General features: G+C 46.8%; 1 protein-coding gene across 3 annotated transcripts in view; it reads left to right on the top strand.

The window, feature by feature from the left end:
* The window catches only part of LOC142776583 (DNA (cytosine-5)-methyltransferase 3A-like), a 152,193-nt gene that overhangs the window by 113,391 nt on the left and 12,258 nt on the right, over window positions 1-26,544 (top strand). For all 3 annotated transcript variants that reach the window (XM_075880485.1, XM_075880484.1, XM_075880486.1), the window contains 3 exons: window positions 14,258-14,403; window positions 14,639-14,729; window positions 18,655-18,806. In XM_075880485.1, the coding sequence (XP_075736600.1) occupies window positions 14,258-14,403; window positions 14,639-14,729; window positions 18,655-18,806 (389 nt within the window). The remainder of the gene's footprint in view (window positions 1-14,257; window positions 14,404-14,638; window positions 14,730-18,654; window positions 18,807-26,544) is intronic.

A 26,544-nucleotide genomic window follows, 5' to 3' on the forward strand; every position in this document is an offset into this window, starting at 1 on the left:
GCACGTATTACCTGCCGCAAACAATAGATTTTCCAGAACTTTGAGAAATTTCTGTGTTAAGACATTTACTGGTATTGTGTTTACTGTCATGTGTGTTCTTTATTTCACGTCTGCTGTGTTTGGTTTTCACCTGCAAAGGCTGTAAGCATAATCCACAGTGCAAACAGCCCCTACAGTGTTCGAGAAGCTTTAGAGCTGAAGTAGATCATTTTGTTAAAATCTCGCGCAAGGCATGTACATTGCAGTTTTTTCTGGAACTTACGTGGCCGCCAGCAATAACACAGTCTGCGATATTCGACGGCACACGCATACTACCGACGCTCATCACTGCTAGTCAAATGATTGGCGGCCGACACTGTATTCATCGTTAACAGTGCCAGTGTGTATCAATGTTCTGACCATCAGTTACCAGCCACAAGTTCGGCGAACTAAAGAGTGTATTCATCGACACGCCGACTTTTGTCTTCGCCGATGTCATGACTACGTGATATCTGTTAGAGGTGCTGTGCATTCATGTTCCGGAGGCCCCCCGCCAGGCCATGAACCAGGCCTCAGTCATGAAGAAGGCATCGGCGCCAACCTTTATCACCGAGCTAGCCGCAGGCAATGAGCACTTCCCCCAGAGTTCGGGCTTCTACCGTACAAGACTCAAAAGACCAAGGTCATGAGCACTATTAGGACAACTACAATGGTCACTGGGTCAACCACCAGCCATGGTCATGGTGCAGCAGTCAAGGGAGCCATTCACATTCCGTGGATCATCGTTCAAATACTCGGAGACCTGGCTGAAGAACCATGAGAGCCCAGCTTCAACCAGTTGCACTCCGAAAAAAGCTGCATCATTCTTCCACCTAAAAGACACGGCAAGAACCTGGCTCCAAAATCGAAAGTCTGCAATTCGGATTTGCTTGCTAGGTCCCATGCCAAACGGTTGTGTCCCCGCGATCTATTACATCAATGTAGCTCTTGCTGTTCGTCCCGCCATCCGCGATCTCCCGGTGCCCCGTCTTCGGACTCCTTCCACCATGTCCTAATCTTTTCTTTCTTTCTTGGGGACCTTCGACGCAAAACTTTTGTCTGTCTGTCTTTCTGCCTGTCCATTGTGCACCTTAAGGATACCCTAAACGGTACCAAACGATACTCCGAACAGCGGACCCCATACGCACTGTCCACCAATAATGCTCAAGCTTTAGCATTCTTACTTGTGCGATTGTCAATTAAAAATCAATTATTGCACATATATAAGGCACCATAATAACACTTCAATATTCAGTATGTGTGTCTTTTTACTAGAAAAGGCATGCAAAAGTAGTTCTAAAGACTGTAGCGCTTATCACGCTACGCTGACAATGCAACGATTGCGCGAAAAGGACATGTTTCCGACACTTTGCTAAGACGACACGGTGGTGGAACCTATCCGTCACCTTGAATTCTACACGTTATCGCCTCCGAGAAAGACGCGCACGCCGTGCGCTTAGTTTTCCAACTGCCAGATAGCACTCATGTCTCACGTGTGAAGTGACTTGATGCGCTCGTTCACCTTCCTACATGCTCGAGGCACTCTAAAGCAGCACCTCCAGAATACGATTCACTTATTTTCTTGTCCAGAACATCAAATAAATGTTTTGTTCACTCTCTCCAGACGCAAGACTATCGTCTTTCGGTGACATTAGCAGTGTAACATGCAAATACGGGGCCGATTTTTCTTTCTCAATCTTTACTTCGCCCTCTATCTGTTTTTATCCCTCCTTATCTCTTTCCCTCATGAGCTACTGCTGAGGTGCCGCAATTAGCTGCAGACATTGATGGGGCTCACTTTTCTCATTTTTATCCGATATTAAAACCACCCCCTTCTCCCCAGTCTGCACTTCAAACCTGGGATATATTGTGTGATGCATTTTTGAACACGTTCGCATGCGTCTCCTGCAAAAAAGAGCTGCTTCGTTGCTGAAGACATGGATACAACTACTGAACGAGAATGTCACAATCTTCACGGAAGAACTGACTCCAGTTTTCCATCAAGTCGACGCTGCCCTGACCAAAGACAGAAACGTTCGGCTGCTTATGCGAAGGGTGAAAAAAACTGTTCACAGGACTTGTCCGCAACATGCCCCACATAGTCGCAAAATTCGTCACGGAGGCTTCAACAATTAAAAAATCACTGTAGATGCTCACAAATTGATACAATCGCTCAGTCCTGTCTACATGTAATGCCAGAGAGCACTCCCTAATCACCGAAGACTTACGGGAAACGATCAGCGCAATCATGAGGAAGGAGCAATGCAAAATCAACTTTCACCGCAGCCTCAAGTTGATTTGATCACCGATAATGTCCCCAAAGAAGTTTGGCAATGGCTCGGAATTCCTGATGCACCGCGCCCCGAGCCGGAAGCAGTGCGCTACGTCACTGTAGTCCACTGCGGCGCTCCTCCAAGGGCGTGCCAGGACGCTGCACCACCGCAGATCCGCCGCCAGACACCGACACCATACCGCCCACATGTCGGCCAGCGAAACCCTCTAAGGAAGACAGTTGAGACCGCCCGCTCTGCTACCACTGCGAGAAGGCTGGCCACAGCTACCACCGCTACCAGTACGGACAGATGGGGCTACGTAGTTTCGTCGTCAACGAGCTGCCTCTGCAGCCGGGCGAATGATCTCGCGACATGGCGGACTACGTCAACGATGCAGAGTGACAACAACGACGACCATACCACACACTGTCACCTGGCCGCTAAACTGCGCCGAACCACCAACCGCACCCTGGCCCGAACTGGGGCCGGTCACCTAGCCCGTATTCGGAAAACTAACGGCAGCAACCGATAGAGGTATGGTTGCTATACGACGAACTACCGAAGATCCTCCTCCGCCGACGACGATGCCAAGACAAAACTTCAAAACTCGCCGCAATGTGAAAGTAGTCTCGATGTCGAACATTCATGAGCAAAAAACCTGACGACGACACGTAAAAGCAGAAGTTCAAGCTATTATAGCCATGATCCGACGCCACGACCCAATCACAACGTCAGGCGATAAACTAGTGACCTCAACGTTGTTCCGACTGGCCTCTGCAGGCCCCGAAGATCCGGGATGAAGATGTAGAGGCAGGAGGAACTTGAACTTAGAAGAGCATATATTTACATTCTGTAGATAGCAAGAGCTCTCTGACTCAAAGCCTTACATCAAAAAAGCTCTCGGTTGAAAAAGCATCAAGTCGAAAAGGCGCTCCAAGCAGCCCATGAGTGCTGATTATAAACTGTCTCTTTTCTCCAGATCTCTAGACCGACGAATAGGTCCATATTGCACTGTACAATTACAGCTCCCACAGCACTCAAGAGGGTCGTTATGCCAGTGCCGTTCCCAAAATAGACACACACACAATCTAAACTCGTGTATTGTCCCGGCGAAGATGTGTCATCCGGCGAATCTTGCTTCTAGCAAGCGGGGTGTGATGAGCCTGAAATTTTGTCGCTCGGACCAACCACCCATGCTGACGAACAGCAGTCACTGGTGAGGCACCTTATATGGCATGTGCCTGGACATCTGACCCTGATTTAAGCCTCGGTGGCTCGTCAGTCAGAGACGCACAGCGTGTTGGCCCGATGTTAGTCTTTGGCGGAAACACGCCATTGTGGCTTTTTCTGGGGCACGAAGACGCCACGTGTCGCATTTCCGCGCCGACCCCAACGACAGCAGTGCTCCATCGAGTAATTGTAACCACTCACATCCCAGTACATGAAAAACAGCAGGGCGTCTTTGCGCGGCCCACAAAGTGATGCGCGTGCCTTTCTTCCGTCCCAGAGGCCCTGGCACAGACTGGCTCGCTGAACTCAACAACGTTCTCAACTATGGCCATAGGGTCACAGCTCTCGTCGACACAGGTTGCCACTATTGCCCCGCTGCGGTGGTCTAGAAGCTAAAGTAATTCGCTGCTGACCCACAGGTCGCGGGATCAAATCCTTGCTGTGGCAGCTGCATTTTCGATGGAGGCGAAAATACAGAGGTCCGTGTGCTCAGATTTGCGTGCACGTTAAAGTACCCCAAGTGGTCGAAATTTCCGGAGCCCTCCACTACGGCGTCTCTCATAACCGTATGGTGATTTTGGGATGTTAAACCCCACATATTAATCAAATCATGATTCCACTATTGTGTCATCAGTGGTACATTCGCCATGAGGTTGAAGAAAGTTGGGATCGCTTGGGAAAGCCCCTAAATCTATACAGCTGAAGGTCTCTTCGTAAACCTGGCTGTTATACGCACAGTCATAATCATCTTTACCAGCCACATTTTCTTCGCAAGCTTAGTAGCACTAAAGAATTGCTCGAGAGATGCCATTCTTGGTATCAACTTGGCATGGCCCATGGTGCAATTATCGACCTGAAAACAAAATCGATAACACTGTCCACAGAAAAAAAGCACCTACTCTGCGCACACCACCGCGAATCCACGCGTTTAATGTGTGGGAAGAAGTCACCGTTCCACCTTGTGCCAGCGTCATCAATTCCATCGACACTCCAAAACCAGCAAACTTCGATGGCGTCGTTGAAGACAATCAACACCTGCTGGTCAACGACAATATTTGCATTGGAAGAAGGATTTTAGCTGTCTAGAGGGAAAGCCAAACTGATGCTCACGAATTTCAGCAACGAGTACTACATAGTCAGCAAAAGCACGACGGTAGCTAAAATCAATGAAATTTTTGAAGCCATCAGCACTTTCACGATCAGCAAATCTACCGATTGATTACAACAAAGCAATACCAACAAAGTTTCAACGCCAACCCAACACTCTCGAAGTGTAGGCAAGACGACCTCAAAACCCTGCTGCTGCCATTGAACGACTCCTTTTCGCCATGGCCAAGAATTCAGCAGACTGCACTCACCAAACATCGCATTCATCATCATCATTATCATCAGCCTGACTACATCCACTGCAGGACAAAGGCCTCTCCCATGTTCCGCCAGTTAACCCGGTCCTGTGCTTGCTGCTGCCAATTTATACCCACAAACTTCTTAATCTCATCTGCCCACCTAACCTTCTGTCTCCCCCTAACCTGCTTCCCTTCTCTGGGAATTCAGTTAGTTACCCTTAATGACCAGCGGTTATCCTGTCTGCGTGCTACATGCCCGGCCCATGTCCATTTCCTCTTCTTTATTTGAACTATGATATCCTTAACCCCCGTTTGTCCCCTAATCCACTCTGCTCTCTTCTTGTCTCTTAAGGTTACACCTACCATTTTACTTTCCATTGCTCACTGCGTCGTCCTCAATTTAAGCTGAACCCTCTTTGTAAGTCTCCAGGTTTCTGCTCCATAGCTAAGTACTGGCAAGATACAGCTGTTATATACCTTCCTCTTGAGGGATAGTGGCAATCTACCTGTCATAATTTGAGAGTGCTTGCCGAATGTGCTTCACCCCATTCTTATTCTTCTAGTTACTTCAATCTCGCGGTTCGGCTCTGCGGTTATTACCTGCGCTAAGTAGACATAGTCTTTTACAACTTCAAGTGCACTATTACCTATCTCGAAGCGCTGCTCCTTTCCGAGGTTGTTGTACATTACTTTCGTTTTCTGCAGATTAATTCTAAGACCCACCTTTCTGCTCTCCTTGTCTAACTCCGTAATCATGAGTTGCAATTCGTCCCCTGAGTTACTGAGCAATGCAATGTCATCGGCAAAGCGCAGGTTACTAACATCGCATTATAACAGAGCAAAAAGCGAGTGAGTTCATCAGAGCCCGTACAGAGTTTCGACGCGAGAGTGTGAGGCTTTAAAAAAACAAGTTGACGAAGTGCTACATGAAACATCACACAGCCATCAGAGTCCGTGGGCATCTTCTATAGTGCTAGAGAACAAGAATGGAACACTACGTTTTCGCATAGACTCGCCGCTCCGACAGGATCATGAGAGAGGACGTGTACCCTCTATCCCGGATAGACGATGCCCTCGATCGAGTCTACAATGGGAAATACTTTGCATCAATGGACAAGGTGGAAATAAGTAAGCACCGGCAAATCATCGAAATAACAGATAGATGTTTTATTACTAATCTCTGTCATGAATTTTTCTGACCAGACTGGTTTTAATCGAGCCCTGGACTTCATCTATGGACCTCAAAACAGTCTACTCGCAAATCCAAGTATACGAGGGAGACCGGAAAAAAGTCCGAGCCACTTACTAATATTACAAGGACCGACGTCGAGTTCATGTGGGAAGCGCCGCAGGAGGAAGCATTTCAAGACGTTATAACACCTGTAAATGTCTCCGTTACTGGCTCATTTCGATGAAGATACCACAACAGAAATGCACACAGTCGCAAGCACTGTAGGACTCTCCGCAATTCTTGTGCACGAGGCGCACGAACAGACCTGAAACGGTTATTTGTTATGCTAGCCGGTCACTATCCATGGCCGAGGCCAACAATTCCGCAACGGAGAAAAGAGGGCCTTGCCATTACTTGGGCTACATCATTGTTAGGGTGGTTCGTCAAAGTTGTGTACAACACTACGCCTTGTGTTGGCTAGCTAACATGAAGGGTCCTTCAGTTCATCTCCAAGATGGATTCTGAGGCTTCAGAAATTTGACATTGCCGTCATTTCAAAGTCCGCACGAAAGCACTCTTAAGCAACTGCTTTTCTCGCGTCTCACTAAACAAACCACCACCGGACGACCAGGAGGATAACTTGTTGGGAACCATTAGTGCTGATGACTTCACTGAACGACAGTGAGTGGACCCGGAACTCGGCGGCTTTTTGGGGTACCTCTAACACAAGAGCGTCATTGTTTCGAAGGCAGTCAAGAGAGGACGCACGTCATTTCTCTCTCGAAACGCGGTGCTGAAAAAGAAGAATTCATCACCACTTCGAGCCAACTACCTTCTCGTGATGTCTTCAACATTGCGACCAGACGTCCTCCAGGCTCTACATAACTACCTCAAGGCTGGGAACCTCGAACTTTCACGCACGCTCTCAAGAGTATAGGAAAAGTACTACTAGCTGCGCCCTGCCTACGACATCGCTTGCCACGTAACAAAGTGCCAAGACTGTCAGCGCCAGAAGACACCACCAAGAATACCAGAAGGCCTCGTCTAGCCAATCGGCTCTCCTCGGTGACCATTTCAGCAGATCATGATAGACCTCTTGGGGCTGTTTCAAACGTCAACTAGCCAACATTTCTGAACCATCGTCACTGGCAGCCTCACCCGCTAGGCCGAAATAAGAGCCCTGCCAAAAGGCAGTGTCTCCGAAGTAGCTAAGTTCTTTGTTGGGAACATCGTCTTTCAACATGGTGCCCCAGAGGCTCTCATCACTGACAGAGGTACAACGATTATTGCTGACCTAACTCAGGTGATTCTGAGAAACATCGAGAAAAGCAACCACCGGACCACTGCATACTACCCCAAAAAGTGGCCTGACCGAATGTTTAAATTACTGCTGACCTAACTCAGGTGATTCTGAGAAACATCGAGAAAAGCAACCACCGGACCACTGCATACTACCCCAAAAAATGGCCTGACCGAATGTTTAAATAGTGACTTCACCTACACCCTGGCCATCTATGTGACGTCAAACACTAGTCTTAGGACGCCGTTTTTTCCTACGTGACCTTTGCATACAACACGACCATGCAGGAGACGACACAGATCACGCCATAAGTGTTGGCGTGCAGAAGAAGCCCGGCAATGACGCTCAACGCCATGCTGCCCAACGTCGCTGACAAATAATACCTAGACGTCAGCCTCCACCTTCAGCACGCCGAAAAGCCGGACAAGTCCGTGTCCGCATTAAAAACCAACAGATGACTGACAGCCGCCATTGCAATCTACGACGACGCTTCATGGTATATGAGCCTCGTGACAGTGTTCAGGTGTGGACACCGAAACGGTGACGAGGACTCGGCATGAAATTCCTGCGGCAGTACTTCGGACCGTCTGGGGCCACTCGACTATGAGGTTATGGCATTACGACCTCTCAAGGGCACTGTAAAAAACCTGAAGTTGTCTATGGCATGCGCCTCAGGTACACCATGACCTCAAGCCATTTTGCGAGCGTTAACGAACCCGAGGACTGTATTTTTGTTGTACTTGCTCTATTGATGTGCATTGTTACATGTAGCTAATGTTTATTTCTTGCTTTGCTATTGTGCTTCCATCTATTGTTAAAGCATGGGTATGATACCTTTTTTTTTCAGAGGGGGCCAATGCCGCATTCTTTCCTCAAGTTTTGTTATCCCCCGTTACACTGTAAATGCAGCCTTGTGCAAACTGCACCGAATGACCAAGAATCAGATTATCTCAGACCCTTTCGATGTGATTACGCGCGTAACACGAATGTAACAGTTTCTTCAAGAATTTACATTGCCGCTAGCATTAACACTTGGATACTCGACCACACATGCATAAATTCCCACGCCCTTCACCGGCTTTCAGCTGATCAATGGCCGACACTCAGTTCACCGCTATGACTGCTAATGTGTATTGATGTAATCTGATTTTCCACTTACCGGCCACAAAGTCTACCAAATAAACAGTTTCAAGTTTGACCTACAGTCTGCTCCCTTCGTCGACATCACGACCCCATGACAATATACAAAGAGTAAGTCGGAAAACTGGTTGAGTTAGTGGAGGTTCGAGTTTACACTTTCATTTGTATGTCCACATGGCTTACCAAATAAACATGGCTTGAAGTTTAGCGTTTGTGCTGTTCACGTCTCAGTTTTTTACTTCCGGTTTTTAATGCGCTGGAAATTTGAAGTCATGCATCATAATGTCTTCCTTGATCACTCACGCCATTTTCGCTTTTCGTATTCTTGCTGGAGCTAAGTGCACCCCAAATTTCCGAGATCTGGCTGACGTCATGCTCTACTGCAGAGTGCATCTCACTTCTTTTGCTCGTCCAGCGTGCCGAGGAAGCTGCCTGGGCAAAGGGCTCGAGACCGATACCTAGGCCGTGGCTGAGGCTCAATTCCAATTCACTTCACTGGACTTTATGGGGTGTTTCCTTCATTCATTTTGCTAAAGACGCCTATTAGCCAGTGATTACTACTTCAACACAAGCGTGCCGATGACCGTAAGATTCTTCTGTCTTTTAGTGTTGCGTTTCAATGTGAAGCGTTAAGGAGCTCATTTGGCACACATCCTGGTGTCCGTGGCTTTGGCAGTAATGCCTTCGGTTGTGAGCGTAAAAAGCAGCGTTGGCCATAAACTCTGGGTATATCTCAATGTTGCAGGTGTAGCCTATACAGGTGCAGCCTATAGCATTAGCCTACAATTCTGCCAACAGTGATGTAAATATTGTGTACTTTCATTTGCCGAAACCACGACTCGAGTAGCTCAGTGGTGTGTGTGAGCGGACAGACTTATTTTTATTGGGCAGCAATTCTATGACCACTCTGGCTGAATTTTGCCACAGGCATCGACGTCATCCAGCCTACACTCCAAGAACTAAGAGAGTGCCGGGAACTTTTTTTGAGAGATCACTTTCTTATCCCATATTTCGCTCTCTTTTCCAGAATAAATCACCTCTTCCTGAGGCAGATTCCACCAGAAACGATCAAAGCACTTCCCCTCAACAGAGTAACATAACGCTGCCCGAAAAAGAGTAGCATGACCCTACCGAAAAGCGTTGCAGTACACATCAGAAAAAAATAAATCACAAAAATTTCCCAAATCAGGCTTTTTAAATGTTTTTGATAAATTCCCTCGTGCGCAGATTATCAGGGTTGCTGAATAAGAACACTGTAAAAAAGAACAAAGTAAAATGTGAAAAAATTCGAGCAAGTGAGCCTCAGACTGCAGCTTGCCATCGCGAAACGCTAACCACTACAGCACGCTGAGAGACCAAATTAAGAGTTTATTTCATATTGTCATAAATTATGTTGTTTATATGTCTGCATTTCCTTGTTTAGATGCGTAGATTTGAGTGTCGGCGCTCTTATCAAAACCAGCTAGACTATAAGTAATCATGTTTAATGTGTTTTGTTTTGTGGTTTATGAGATCATAACGTCTACCCGACTCGTTTTTTTAGAGTAGAAGTAAGAAGATAGCGAAAATGATTATATGAACGGCGTTTCCACTGACTCGCTAAGTAGTTAGTTATTTCTGCTTAAGAAACATCGCGCTTTTGGAGTTTACTATTAAGAATCTAGTGTTTTTAACCCCCTTGGAGGTATTTTCAGTCATTCTTGTTCACTACGGCTAAAGCCACAACAACTGTAGCCGTATCGTATGTTAGGCTTACGGCAGCATCCCCGTGAGCAATGGTCGTAGTGAAACACATGAATATTAATATGAAAAGATTGTCATAGACGCTTGCGTTGCGTATCGATTGTGACCGACTGAATAAGATAGAAGTCGCTTATTTGACTAAACACATTTGAAGCTAAAAACGCTGATATTAACAGTTTCAAGTGCATTCTTGTGCGATGAAATTCACTGGCATGTGCTAGAAATGCTATTTTTTCTTTTATTTGTCTCTAACGCCTCAACAAACGAAGGCAGTACGTTTTACTGCATATACATGTGGTTATGAAGTGGTGGTAATCACTCACAGTATGCCGAGGCATCTGAATGTAATCAAGATCAAGAGTATAATCATGTTTTACTCTCTTATGTCTGAAAAGTATATGGGCATTCCGCTCTCTCGAAGATATTGAGAGTGGAAAGAAGTTTCACTCTCTCATTTCATACAGATTCAAAATAAATTTTACTTCATCCCATGCTTTGCTCGAGTAGAACACTCTAAAGAGTAACTCAGCCTTTTGACGCCTGCGGTACCCTCCACAGCTTTTAGAGTGTAAATGTATACGTATTTATATGTGGACCTTTGCAATAGGCGAGGAAGTATAGTCTGGCAACCAACACATTCCTTCTTTCTGGAATGTAGGCAACGGCTTGGAATGTGCGTTTTGATGCTGGTTTGTTTAGCGTTATCGAGCAATGCGCCTTGTATTAAACCAATTCCTGCGCATTTTTTTTCTTCATTGCTATGACAGCCAAGAATTGGTCATCAAGGAACCACTGCACTGTTTTCAGGTGCAATACGAGTGGCAGAAAAAGAAAAGTGCTGTTGGAAGAAGCATGTCATGTGCATCTCCAGACGAAGAGTTGTTGCTGTGCACTTTTCATGTTGCATAGTTTTCCTGTTGACAAGAAGCAGCAGCTTCTATGGCTTGCAAACTTACACAGGACAAAATTTATACCTTCTGCAAGTACTCGGACATGTTCATCTCACTTGTTCTCAGGCGAACGAACCGCAACGACTTCGACACCGATACTATACCTCGGCTATGAGCGGAAGGAACACAGCCTATACGGCTATTCCAACGATGACAATATTTCCCCGACAAACATCCCCATACAACATTTCTTCCTATCGCACACTCTAAGGCAAAAAGGTGTTAAAAGGGTGTGCAATTAGTCTTTCTGGAAACTAATGGGGCTGCCACAACCATTAATTCCTTTAAGGACAAACTGCATTGGGTCTAACAGTTAGTCCCCACAGACGAGCTCAAGGAAGTAACATTTAGTCCCCACATTTACACCTTAACGACTGTTAGTCCCGAAATTCACCTCAAAGGACTAATATTTATTCCTCACACTTGCCCCTTATAGGGTAACTGTTAATCCCCACATTTACATCTTACCTGGCAACCGTTAGTCCCTACAATTGCGCCTTGCTGGACGAACGATTGATCCACTCAAATACTCCAATCGAATGAACCTTTTATCCCCAGCTAAAACATTATTTTTTATTTATTTTTGGCCAGGCCTAATACTTTTTTCGCCTGTTTTACTACGCAGTGAGCAACAAATAGCGCAGAAAAGAACACGCGAGAAAGTAGTTGGCCACCTATGTGTAACTTCTTTCAGTCAGGGCAACAACGAAAGACAAAAGGGAGACATCGAAATCTTTTATTTTTCTACATACACATCAAGTTTCTCCATTCTTTTAAGCGAATTCATGGTGAAGTGTACAAGTCCTGTCTCGTTGTCACATCTTGTTCACTCGTTGTGGAGCTTCTCCGACGGAAGTGATAGATGACACGCATTGCAGGTGCCAGCGCACGCAGAGCCTTCTGCCTCTTGTGTTCCCATGGCTGCACGTACAATAATATTGTGAAAACAGTTATACACACGTGGCAAAAGATGAAAATGTACGCATATGAAAAATACTTGGAAGGTAATATAAAGACATGTGTGTAAAATACGACACACAATTAACTTTAAAAACTTCACAACTCGTACAGTCCTTCTGAAGGTGCTCTGACGAGAGACAGATGACAGGCATCGCTGACGCCAGCGAACACAGCCTTCAGCACGGTGGGTGCCCACGGCTACACAATAAGTATGCAAAATAGTTAGTCACACATCACAAATGATGAATACGACTGCATATGAGAAATACGTGCAAGGTGAAATAAAAACAGACATGAGATATCACAAGCTTAAAATATCACCGTGATGTCACACATCATAAAAGAGTCATTTCGATCTCCGTAGCGCAACAGCCTAAGAGCGGCAGCTGTAGCCACAACTCCTCAAACCACCGTTCCGCCAACAAGACGGCGAGTTCTAAGCGAGCGACGTCGTTCAGCTCGAGCAAGCGAACGTGAGAACAAACACAGTGCTGCACGCGGAGTGTCTGCCACCAGCGAACTTCAAACAGGAGAGCGAGCGTACGCTTGACCGCTGCCACGAACAGCGCCGAGCTCGTTTTGAGCTAGCGCCGAAGAAATAGATAGTAATGCGGCCCTTTTCCACAAACTTGAGCGAGTGCGAGTGCAGCGTGCAAACGCGAGTCTGCCGCCGCGGCCGACGGACGGCACCGGGCTGCTTGCGACCGACTGACGGGGAAGCCAAATGTAATGGCGACCAATTTTCTCTTAGTTCTGACGCTAGCCAAAGCCCCGCCAGCCCGTGCTGGTGCACTTACAGCGCGCAAAATACTACAACCAAGCTCATTAAGGGAACCCACAATGTGTTTTCGATGACAGGCAAGCACTCGATGAGCGAGCGTACGGGAGGCCGACGATAATGGTGGCCGATTTCCAGGTGGTCGCAAAGCACAGGCGAATTGCTGACGCCCAAGCTGACCTTCCTGGTGCATTTTGTGCGTGCGATATACGACACGACAGAGCCCGTTGTCGGCAAGCGCGATCCATATCGCACACGTGACAAGTAGAGTACAATAAAGAATGATCACGTACTTGTGAAAGAATCCAGCGCAAATTTTTGCCCTGAATCGGAATGAATCAATGCATCCGGTAAGCCTGCTGACCTTTCTGCCGCCATGTTTGCCTTCGCAACTGTTGCTGTCATTGGTCTTGACTATCTGGAAACCAGCGATTGACAGCGTGGCGTGGTGGCGTGTCGAGACCTACTCCAGACTTCATAGGTGCGGCGAATAGTAAAATCAGCAGCGCACGCTCATCCAAGCGTACATACAAGCTCCACGTCGTAATTCCTAGATCATCAATTCAGGCGGCCGTGGTCGAGAACTCCGAGCGTGACGCAATGCGAACTGTCGTCAGCAAAATACGGGGTAAGACTAATCCAGGAGAGGAATAGGATGGCTAGTGACTTTAGCAACGCTTTACGCACTGTCCGCATTTCCCGGGCGGTCCATCCCTTTGGAGCGTGTTTAAAGACTAAGTGGTTTGCACGTAGCACGCCTCCTTCTGTGGTTGCTCCTCAATAGTTTTATCTGTTCATCGCCCGCGCCTATTGGGTGCCGTTACTTCTTTTTCAAGTAATTTTGCCTTACAGTGTAGGTCAAAGTAACGTGGCACCGAGAGTCACTCAAATATTGCGATCGAAAAAAAGATAGAAAGGGACGCGCAGGTACGTCAGCGTCGTTTGATGTGAGAGCTGTATTCAAGTGCTCACCCGTAAGAACAAGGATAGGATTTCATTAGGATAGAATAGGATTTGAATTGTTGCTATAGCTTTCATGGCTACGCCTTTGTGGCAAAGCTGCGACTTTCTCATCAAAAAACTGTGAACGTGGCTAGGTTTTTCTGAGTGGAGCAGGGTTTCCACAAATCACCCGCAATGAAGTGCGGCCAACCCGCAAGCTTTCCTATAGTAAGCATTGAACAGTATTGTTTTAGATTCCGCATGTATGCAGTGCCAACAGCATATTTTCCTCTATTCTAAACAAGAACGGTGTTGACTATGTAGCAAGAAGCCTTAATCTCTTCTAGGGCCGTGTTGTTTCAACATGCTAAGTACTGTGAGTTACATGGCCTTGCTCGTCCCGCAGGCAAGTACGTACTGAACCAACTGGGCCTCTCAGTAGAGGTGTACTATGCCAGTGAAGTAGACAACGACGCCATTCACGTGGGCCTCACTCGTCATGGATCCTCAATTACCTACCTGGGGCCAGTGGAGCACCTTAACGAGCAAAAGGTCGGCATGAATTGTTTATTATTGCAACTGGTGTTTGTTAGAACAGCGCCCAGTTTTCAGTAATCAGTCCCTTCTACCATAATATTTATTAAAAATAGGTCATTCGGGATTCCGGATTCAAAGCGAGCTTGGGCACCAGTTAAATTTCACTAAAATTTGGCGATTTAGAGCGATAAACTTTTATAGTTAGAGTGCTTGGAAACAGTGTCCTAAGGCGTGCTTGTACCCACTGCAGCTCAAGGAACTGTGTCCCATCGACCTTCTTATTGGCGACTCCCCAAGTAGTGACCTGGCGAACATCAACGCAAATAGGAAAAGCTTGTATGGTGAGTACTCTTCTGCAAAAACAGAAGTTTGGTAACTGTATAAAGGTGCGATTAGGTAAAAGGTTAGGGAAACTGATGTCAACGCTGCAGTAAAAGTGCTTTGTGCTGAACATACTTCATTTTGTAAGAGCAGGTGGATCTGAAATGTATCCCGTGGGCTTGCTCTCAAGTGTCTGACCTTGGCTGCACAATAACAAAAAACTGTTGCGGGAGAGAAACACGGGACGGCGGCCAACGTGGTCGTGTCGTTCTCTCGTCACTTTATTTTCCAGGTTGATTTGCTGAAGCGGAGCGGCGGCGGCTGCCACGTCCAAACCGCCAGGCCAGAAGCTCATTCTCCACAGCACGCCTCGAGCTGTCGCATCAGCTGCACGAGAGGCGCAGCGCGGTGGCTAGAAAAATGACGATGATGATGAATGGCGATGATGATGACGCTACAGATTACTCCCCCCCACAGAAATGAAGCCGGAATGAAAATAATTAGAGTGTATATACAAGCGAGTGAGGTTTGCAAAACGAAATGGGGTCCATGAGCAGTCCAGGTCGTCAACTGGAAGGGACAATCGGCAACCAGTGGGTCTCTGGCGGGCGACACTGGGAATGGCGCAGTGGACGAGGGTGGCTATGCAGGCATGCTGTTGGAAGAAGTGGGCGAAGGTCGTGATGAAGGGACACTTTTGTCGATAGCAAGTACCAACGACGAGGTGGAAAATGGTCAAGGGCCGAGAACACACGGGCGGTTTCGGTGCGGTCGATTGTCGCGCGCACTCGAACACTGATGCTTAAAAGATGGACTGTAGCATGAGCGTTGTACGACCAGTCCAGAGGGTCTAGTGTTACTTCCTTGTTGGAGCTGGTGAGAACGTCGACAGGGAGTGCGGTCAACCCTGGTAGTGTGTTTACCGTGCTGGTACTGTCGCTTGCGGTGGCACATTACCAGCTGCTGCGGCCGCCTGGTCGGCTGAGTAGGGCGCAGATAAGTTGGAAGCGGTGCGCTATGGACGGATAAAGTGCGACATGGTTTACAGTGATAAGTGCCGGCTCAGAGGGCACTGATAGATTTCTTTTTCCGACCTTTGGCGACGTGTAACGCGTAGGCGTATGCCGATGAGTCGTCGCGTTGTTCGAGCTAGAACCGATGTTTGGTGATGTGACATCGAGCGGCGGGTATGTGGCGTCACAGTTGTCTAGGCCGTCGACGGTGTTGAAATGCTCAAGCACGCGTACGTAGTGGTAGGCGGATGGTTTAACTGCGAATCTGTTGGGGCATGCACAGTGTGCTCCTCCTGTGATGAACCAGGCCCGGCCTTCGGGATTTCCTGACATCTTCACAGCATCATGCACGTTCAGCCGTGCATGCTCAGGGGCTTGAACTTCTGTAGGATACATCGAGGATGATGTTAGTAGGTGCTGGCAGTCCACGAGGTTTTGAGCAGCAGGCACCGGTGTGCAGGGGAAGCTGATTGTGTGCAGTGTCACAGCGGGCTCTGAGTCCATAGTGTGAGTGGGGTCGCGGGCCTCCACAGGTGCTGGGACAGGCGGGGAGTCTGCAGGAAGGTCGGCTGGCCCAGCTGAGGTCGTCGAATGGCCCGGGACAGACAGTTCAGCCGACCAAGTTTCTGCAGCGAATGCAGCGGTGCACGGGGCAGCGGCCGATGTCGAATCTATGTGGCTGGCCAGTTGCCGACAGGAGAATGTTCATGACTGGCTGTGGGGCGAGAGGCGTCCTGGAAGGTGATGAGCCAGGTGCAGTTGTATCATTTTTGGGAGGAGGAGCTTGTTTAAGGCCGTAAATCTTGAGCACGGCATCTCGCAAGTGATCGTACGGGCGAGGGCTCCAGGAGAAGTACGTGAGGTGGTCTTTGATGTCATGTGGAAGATGGTATTCCAATACCTCGTACATGAGCTCTTGGATCCAGATGCCGTTGTGATACAAGGCCGCCGCAAATTCCTCGAACCACGACTCTTGGCGAGAGGTCCGAAACGGGGGCAGTGGCGTCGAATTGAGGCTGCCAGGCTTGTGCTGACTGGAGCATGACCGCGTAGCTCGATGGCAGTAGTGCAGCGCCGGTCGCTTGTTCGTGTGTCCGTGGTCACCAATATAGCGAGTGAGGAAGACCGGACGGTGGCCAACGTGGTCATGTCATTCTCTCGCCACTTTATTATCCAGGTTGATTTGCTGAAGCGGAGCGGCGGCGGCTGCCACGTCCAAACCGCCAGGTCAGAAGCTCGTTCTCCACAGCATGCCTTGAGCTGTCGCATCAGCTGCACGCGGTGGCTAGAAAAATGACGATGATGATGAATGGCAATGATGATGACGCTACAAAATAGTGGAAGGCCGTGTCGCTTAGCTAGGACCCGAAAGACCAACTCTGTGATATTAGGTGGCCATATTAGGTCGCCCTCTAGGGGCTGCCATTTAGGGGTAGGGGGTGGTAATTTCTAAATTGTTGGGCCTAATTTATTTGTATCTCCATTTCTTCTGGAAATGAGCGTGGTGTTTCATATGCTATTGCGATACTTTCACTGTCACGAGATAGATCGCATTCCTTGGCAGTAGTCCTTTCACGAACCATTTTTATTACTGTTTTGTTATGTCTCATATGTCATCTATAGTGTAGAAAGCAGTGTGCTTCATGTCAGCTTTTCATAATTAAGGGGCTTTTATGAAAATTAAGAAGATTCATAACCATGTCTATAACCACTATGACGCACATTATTGTGGAGCGTGTTGAAATACCTGTAGAAAGAAATGAGTCGAGGAATGCAGGTCACGCAGAAAGAACACGAATTTGATACTAGAAACTTGTTATGATAATTCGTTTGAGAAATAAAAAAGAAATGTATTGCTGCACAAGGCCATCTGAGATGTTTAATAAATGCAGTTTCTCTGCAATGAATACTGTTCTTGGAACACCTACCTTAGATCGGAAGAACACGCCGCTACTACTGCGCGGCTGTTCGGCATTGCAAGGCGATACGCCTCATGTAGCTGCCGTCCACATGTGTTTCGATGTGGGCAAAGCTCCGATATTGTGTTCCCGTTGACTTTTGGTAGTACAGTGACATTGATTAACGTTTTTGTGCGGGATAACAAAAGAAAAAGTGTATTTTTTGGGTTCAAAAGGTCAAACAATGGGAGTGGCTCTGCATCTCGGTGGTCTATACTTATGGAGACACAAGCAGGCGATTCTACATCGATGCCCAACAAAACATCGTGGACACGCCCAGTACTGCCAGAGCACTAAACATGATGAATAGATCATAATCAGTACCACTGTGCAAAGCAGCACATCATCCTAGCAGCTAAGGTACCATGGCAAATGGCTGCAGGGGCATAATTTGTGGACGCATGAGCATAAGCGTTCAAGCTCTGCTTGAACGCCTATATAAGCGTGTGGAGGGGAAGTGGGGGAGTAGGGGGTTGCGCAAAGCCAGCCTCATCCATTTGCATACAAGGGAGGGGGAGACAAACCTTCGCCCCCCCTGAAGGGGAACCCTCCTCATGCCTATGGGTGCAAGTACAGTAGTAAACGCGTTTTAATTAGCAGGACACTTTGTATCTTACACTCATCAAAGTTGCATGTTGGGCTTTCGGAGTAGTATCTTGTAGGATAGAGGAGCAGCACACGCGTCAGAGGGCACAAGGGAACGTGAAACGAAATTGGACATTCCAATCACATAAACAGCTTTGAAACACGTGTATCTTTCATGGTGCTTCATGCTCCAGTGTCCGAAGAGCCTCCACCCTACAAAATGTTCACTACTGCTTCGTTAATATTATCATGATAGCAATTTTTTCAGCTGGCTCGCAAATTTCATCTAGTGCGGCACTTTTTGAAAGATAATATCGTTTAGTTAAGCCTCGCATATTGTGTTGCTGTCACTGACTGAAAGTATATTAGTGCTTTTTCTTTGTCGGCAGATGCAACAGACACGGGTATACCCTTTTTTGAATTCTACAGAGTCTTGCGCACTATATTACTAGCGAACGGTGAGACGCACCTCTTTTGGATATTTGGAAGCATCGTTGCCATGCCACGGGAGTACCGGTGCATCATATCCCGTTTCCTCCAGGTGAGTGCTTGGTGGATATGCTTAGCAGAAGAGTTCAATAACAGGTGCAATTCTGCAAGTTGTATCTACCCTGGTTCATGCGTGCCATTTTATTGGACACTTGCACAGTCCATAGACCTCATTTTTCTGTAGAGTGGGCTACCTGTTACATTGATGAACATACAGTGTAAGAGCAGGACGTCACAAACTGGCATTATTTGAAAATGCTACACAGACTGTTATTTCTTGTCTTTTGAGGTATTTAAGATTGCACATTGTGGGGTCTCGACATTGACGAATGAACACCACGCCATGCTCTTGGAGTGAACAGACACAGTGAGGCAGTCAGTAGAAACCATTTATTTAATACTTCTGAACGATGACATCGTCCGCTGAATCAATACATCAATCATAATTACACTCTAGGACATCCATACACAATAATACGATAAACTCCAAAACATGACAAACGCACAATAACACACCCAAGGTGGCATCGCTAATGCTTGACTTACCATGAAGGCCCCCTACGCGCAGGCCCGCGGTGCCACGCGCCGAGGACCCACGCTAGAGACAACCGTTCGCGGCAACCGCCACGCGCAGAAGAGACTCACTCAACTCTCTTCCGCCAGGGGTCACAGCCGGCACTACCACTGTAACAACCATGATGATGATAGTGGTCCTCAACGCGAACACAATGACATCTATCGCCTGGTGGTTGTAGCCTGAAATGTGGCTTTTGGGCGACACACCCGCGCCACGCGGCGCAAACAGTTTTACAAGGAGTGTCAGCACCTTCACATTCCCCAACCTTGATTCAAACCATATTCCTAAAAACAGACAAATTAGCTACACAAGCTTTAACAAAAAAATGAAATCACATGTTTCTTAATGTCCGTGCACCACGACATCACCGCTGCTCAACACGGCTGCACTGTCCGGCTCGACTTTTTTATTTAATTTTATTTTACTTATTTCATTTTCACCAATAGAGATACAATGGCGAAAATGGGGAGACGGCAAAAAAACTGCAGTTTTTGTAGCTTGATTAAGCACTGTCCATCATACATCAGCAGTGACAGGGTAAAAACGAAATCCAATGAAATGAAAAGACAATCGCTCTAAAGCAAGTAATATTACAAGCAAAAGGCAAAGTAAATGACAGGCTAAGGTATACAAATAAAAAGGAATATTTCATAAACACTTGAGCACAGTAATTCGCAGAGTGTGTATCATCGCTTTCGTACATAAAAAAGGTACACAATGAGGTTACACAAAATAAATAAATAAAAAATAAAGGTACACAAAAAATGATGCACAGGAACACAGAGTGACCTATATAAACAATACAAATCTACAAGAATAGTGTTTGCACATCGATATTGTTTATTTGTCAATTTTTATGTTTTGCTGCTCATATGAGTTCAGTAGAGTAGGTAGCATGTGGCTAAGTCTTTGGGGGCCGTAATTGGTGCGAGATAATGGAATTTTCCACGGGGGTTTATAACGATGGAAGTTAATGGTTTGAGTAAGTTCAAGATTTGCAAGTGTCAGAAATGGGTAGAGTTTTCCTCTGTTTTTGCTAATATAGGATTGTAACAACCTGAATTTGTATGTCATTTGCCTTAACAATTTTATGTCTAACAAAAAGTTGTCCTGTGTGTTCAAGGTATGATATGTTTTCTATGGCCCTGATCACTCTTTTCTGAAGAATTTTTAGCTTAATTAAATTTGTTCTCTTAGTGTTTGCCCATACTAAAGCGCACTAGTTCAAGTCGGCATGAAAAAGAGCCTTATATTTACAGTAATGGGCAAAAGACGTCGACAATAACTTCACCTCAGTACCGGTCCTGGAACAGCAATGAACCATCACTCATGCCGACACGTGTTTTAGTTGCGACCAGCACTCACGAAGGTTCCAGACTGCAGGCAGTTGCGATGGTCCCAAGCATCTCGTTCGCCCGACCTCCCAACCGCTTTCCTCGCCAGCGGCGCTGAAGATGTGCACAAGACAGCCAGCCATGCTTTATTTCACTCCCGCTGTGTACATTATAAAACACTCGAGAGAAACAATGGAGCAGGGCCTAGGGAAGAGAGCTTCGGGCTTTTCGGCCACGTGGTACGATGGTCAGTACAGCTAGCTAATACATCGGCGGCGGCCGAGACGCCTATCAATAGAAAACAAACTTCCTTTTTGTTGACTCGTGCATCGCAAGATAAAAAAGTATCTTTCTGGTTGTGCCACAAGCGACAGGCAGCTGTGCAGAGCCTTAGGCCTAATGAGTCGCTCGGCAACAACCGGCATCCACCTAGCACCCAGCCTAGGTGCAGAAGAGGCAGCCGCGGGGAGACATCCTCTCTGTGAGGTGGCCCTATCGCTTGCCGCAAGCACACAGCAGCTTACCGAGCCATCGGCGTGCACCACCCCGGGCAGTGTCACGACGCCCCGGCGTCCAGCCGCAATACAAGATAGCAGCGACCCCCGGCTCCCTGAGCCCAGCGATAGAAGCTAATTACAGAAAATCGGTTCACCAACGAGGCTTCCCTACTCACTCGCTTCGGGCCTGACCTACAAACGACGTGCTCCAGGCTTTGGTCACCCCAGGATGCAGACCGCATGGCTCTCGTCCCAATTCAACAAGGGTTTTCAAAAGTAACACCAATAAAAAGAACAACACTTGCGAGCAAAAAAAAACTCAACCAGCTGACAAATTCAAACACGTTACAAACCGATCTCCTCGCTTCTAAACAGAGCACACCACTGACGCTAGCAAAAATGTCACCCGAGCCCTACTCTACCCCGGCTCTAACAAAAGCTTCTACCGAACCACAAGAACTGTCGTTCGATACTCCAAGATACCTACAATGGGCACCAATGTGGGGTCTCGAATTCTCAGCGAGCGAACGCCACGCCAGAAGAGACTCACTCAACTCTCGTCTACCACCAAGGCTTGCTTCCGCCGGGGGTCACAGCTGGCGCTACCACTGTAACAACCATGGTGATGATAATGGTCCTCAACGCGAACACAATAGCATCTATCACCCAGTGGTTGTAGCCTGAGTCGCGGCTTTTGGGTGAGACACGCACGTCACGCGGCGCAAACAACTTCAGAAGGGGTGTCAGCACCTTCACAACCTGTATGTAGAAAGTCGTACGAAGGAGAAAGCAGCACGTGCCCCACTGCAGTGGTCTAGTGGTTAAGGTACTCTGTTGCTGACGCCTAGGTCACGGGATTAAATCCCGGCTGCCGCTGCTGCATTTTCGATGGAGGTTGAAATGCTGGAAACTCAAGTGCTCAAATTTGGGCGCCCATTAAAAAACCCCAGCCGGTCTAAACATCCAGAGCCTTCCACTACAACATCTCTCATAATTATATGCTGATTTTGGGATGTTCAACTCTGCATATGAATCAAATTAAAACAAAGCAGCCCATGAATTGACACTTGTTTAAAAAGTGCATCAGTTTATAAAGGAGTCTGATGCATTGCATGTTCCATCGCATTGTAAGGCACGTGACCTCTCTCTCATTTTGGTTAGATTGAGATCATATGAAGACGAAGATTCTACACAATCCAGCAAATGATCAGGCTTTCCAGATCAGCAGAATGAAAGTAGCCCACGTGCATAGAGCGTTTTTATTAATTTTAGGGGTTTAGAGTCCCAAAGCTGCTTATTGTTATGAGAGACTCTGTAGTAGAGGGCTCCAGAAATTTTGACTACTTAGGGCTCTTTAACATGCACATAAATCTAACCACATGGGCCTCAAGCATTTCATCTGAATCTAGAATGTGGACACCATGGCAGTAATTCGATCCTGCGACCTGCGTGTGATTAGCCGAGTGCCTTGGCGTGAGACAGACAGTGCGGTTTTGCTTGCGATGTGGAGTGCGGTGTGACGATAGGAAAGCCTGTATGGTGATGCTTTCTGACGTTTCATCGCATCCGGTCGTCGCATCGCAGGTCCGGTGTGGATCAAGCTGGGCAGGTATTTTCGTCGTCACATCGGACTGTCGCACGGCCACAGCCACTGACAGCTTAGAAGCCGTGTGTCGTCACGCCACCGGTGGTGCTGTCTCCTTGTCGCCGCTCCAGTTACCATGGCCAAAGCAAATCAGTAGAATCAAGCCTCATAGCCTTTCCTCAATAGCTGGATTTCATTGCGGACTGTTGTGTTGTCCGCAATCTCTGACGCCAGCATAGCTCTCGCCGATCGGCCCACTGTCAGTGATTTCTCGGAGGCGTGTAGCTCTCGCCGAGTGGTGTCTCGTCCTCGGACTCGTTCGACCGTGTCCCTCATTTTTCTTATCTTTTTTCTCCCTTTCTTCACCCGTGCGCGGTAAGTGCTCCGTCTTCTATATCTCTCTTTTTCTAATAATCTTTTTTATTTCCTTACCCCATTCCCTACTAGGAGCTTAGCCTTGTCACCGACAAAGCGCACAAAAATTATTTCTGTTTTTCTTGCTTTCAAAAGGAAAGCATTTGCCGACATCGCTGCTCGCGGCAGCGTAATGAGCACCAAGTACAATTTGCTTGAGATAAGAAATATTTCTAGATAGAATAAAGTGCTGATTGAACTGTGCACTTTTCTAAGACAACACCCGCTTCAATATTGTGCTCTGGTGAGATCGTGACCAGTGATGTAAGGTCATATCGCAAATAAACACATTGGCACCGGCGTCTTGGCGAGTGGGCTCACTTTGTTACCACGTTTGCTCTTCACTTCGATGGCATCAAAAAGGTTAATGGTTTATGCTAAAGGCTTATACGAGAGCACACTTAATTGAGCTGTCAAAAACAAGCACTCGATGACGAGCTCAGGTGTCAACGGCATTGAGTGCGAATTTTCCTAAGCGGCACTGTGAAGAACACCACCACCAGCGCCCTCATCACCGAGCTAGCCATAACAGGTTAGTGCAAAGAGAACCATCAGCAAGCGAACGTACAGAGGCCCTCCCCTTTCGTTGGTGTTGAGGCGTGGTTCTCTGGAAACGAATGATCTAGCAGGCTTGTGCCGTCAATCTAATCTTGCTTCGGAAAAAGAGGAAGCTCTTCAAAGTGAACTGGGGGTACCTTGAAAAAGATGTTTAAATTATTTTGGCATGCTGAAACTCGCAAATTCAGCTCAAGTGAGCATCATATTACAAGTGCCTCGAGGCAAGCCCTCTTATGTGCGTTTTGAAATGCCTAAATGCATTAAATTTGTCACACACTTGATGCGAAAGCTATGAAGCACATGCATGAGCAATGTGTCTGATGATCAGTAGTAGAAAGCTTCCTTCATCAGACAGGAATAGCCCCGGCAAGTTTCACCTTTGTGGTTGCGTTCTTCATTTATCTATTACTTCCTGTGCATTGAACTATTTTATTTCACATTCTAGAACCTTTCATTGACAGTTATTTTCCATTTTTATATATTTCAAATCGGCTATATACATGCCCACTTTGTCGGTGTACAACGAATGGCAAAACGGAAGCCTCCGAGATAACTCTGGCCATTGGGGAGACCAATGTACGGCAAGAAAAACCTGATTGAGGTCAAGACGGACATTTTGCAATTTACCTGTATGTCGTATGTGTTAGTAGTTGCTATTTAAAGCCGGAACGTTGAGCCTTCAAGGCCCACGTGCGGGATGTTGTGTGGTGGGGATCACTTCTGATTATCGGCAAGGTTATCGGTTGTCGTAGCGTATGCGAATGCAGTTGCATTCTCTATCCATCTGTTGCTCTTTGGGTAGCTGCTGCAACCAGTTTTCAGGGTGCCCAATCCGCCAATAATGAATATTTAATAGGCAGGCATTCACTAAGCCATCCTTTGTCATTCTTTGGAGAATCGTGGTATCCACTAAACACTTGCAATAAATTTTGTGCCAATTTTGTGTTTCATGCAGTGGCTGGTGACGATAAAAAATTATGTCTGAAATGGGCATGTGTCAAAGTTAATAGGTGATGAAGAACAAAGTCTTGTAATGGGTTGAGGCATTGGACGACCCACTTGTTAAGCCATTTGCATTCTCAGACGCCTGATTTTTCCTTTGCTGTTCCACAACGCTTTATTACTTATAAAAAGAAGATTCCTTTCCCAACATCAAGCCTGCCCAATGCAAGTTTGCCAATGAATCTGAAGCACAGGCGTGGCTTAGTAATAAAATACTGCGCTGGCACGCAGTTGAGCTATGTCCGAGTTTTTTAAGTCATTTGTGTTTTTATTTATTTTTTTATTTCACGCAATAGTGGTTATGAACACAGGCGGCGGGGAACAACTACAGCCCCGCGAGTGACCTCTGTTGTGATCTCATAACAGCTTGGGCTGTGAAATGCTGGTCAATTCACTCCAGGCTTTTTGCAAGTTCACCGCATTTTATCATAAACTAGCTTAAGAGGCATTCATCTAAATGTACAGTAGAATCTCAGTGATGCGAAAATGCAGCCAATAAATGCGAATTCATGAAATTCTCCAGCCAATTCCCACTGCGCCTATTGGGCCAAAATTCTAATGTTCCGAACACTTTTCCTAATGGTCGGAATGGCTCCTTCTCAGCCTCCTCAGGATATGTTTAATAAAGTCAATCTCACTCGCTCACTTGCCCAATGGTTGCACATGATATGAACTTTAGTACGAAAATCATCAAACGAAGGCCGAGAACAGCGTGCTTGAAGCATCGGAAGTACGCGTGCGACAAGCGCACGCACTGCCTTCCACAATGCGTGTTGTATGGCAACAACTTCACTGACACAACTCCGAAAGTAAGTGTGCGGGAAACAACGCTCGACCATTCAAAGTAACTCTGCTTTCTACAAACTCTGTGGACTTGACTGCAGCAGATGCAATTGTAGATATACTCTAGGACGACTTTCTGTGGTAATGAAGGGAAGGCTATGGAACTAAAGTCTCTGTGTGTCACCACAACAGAATATAATCAAAAAAATATGTCTGTGTTTTCCGCGTGAAGATAATAAAAATATAATAATAAAAAACATTAATTTCTATGGATTGTTGTTTCTAAAGAGACACTTTACGAACCAAGGAGACATTTGTTTTGCTTCATGAAGTGTTATTTCCCGTTTTTCACATTTCTAAACATCACACGTTTTAAGTGTACTTCAGCTTCAAAGTGGTGTCTTCATCTTAAGGTGAGTGTGCGTCATCCTCAAGCTATTCTGACTACCCGCCGAAGGAGCTTGTGTCGAAGTTTACTCACAAATAGCTGTAAAGTAGACATACCAAATTGTGTACGATGGTGTTAATCGAACATGGCCGGCATTCGAAAAGCAAGTCTAGCTGGACAATTTCATGGAGGAGTACATCTGCAGTAGCTCCACCCTCGTCACTTTCCCTTCATTGCCACAGAAAGTTGTCTCCGTGGGTAGCATAAAACGACGTTGTTTTGAAGACACTTCCGCAGCCAGCTCACGCAGATTGAAAATGAAACTACTATTTGCCGCAACCACCGCGCGCGAAACCGTGGTCACGGCGATGCAATAGTGATATACGAGCTCCAAGGAGGACACGCAGCTAACGCAGCGATAGGTGAAAGTCATTAAAGTTGTAAAAAAGGCTAGAAGCACTTTGGCGTTTCTGTCCAAACAATATAGCCAAGAGCAAAGCTTTGACCCGTGATTTCGTCACAGCCACCTGCACCGGCCCATTCGTTCACGTGTGGCCCACAAAGACATATGCGGGTTGTTCTAATGGAAACAGATTTTGCTAGTTGTTTTGATGACGGACAATTTCGGGAGTGTTTGCGCTCCCCCTTCGAC

This window comes from Rhipicephalus microplus, chromosome X (assembly GCF_043290135.1).
Source record: "Rhipicephalus microplus isolate Deutch F79 chromosome X, USDA_Rmic, whole genome shotgun sequence".
Taxonomy (NCBI): Eukaryota; Metazoa; Arthropoda; class Arachnida; order Ixodida; family Ixodidae; genus Rhipicephalus; species Rhipicephalus microplus.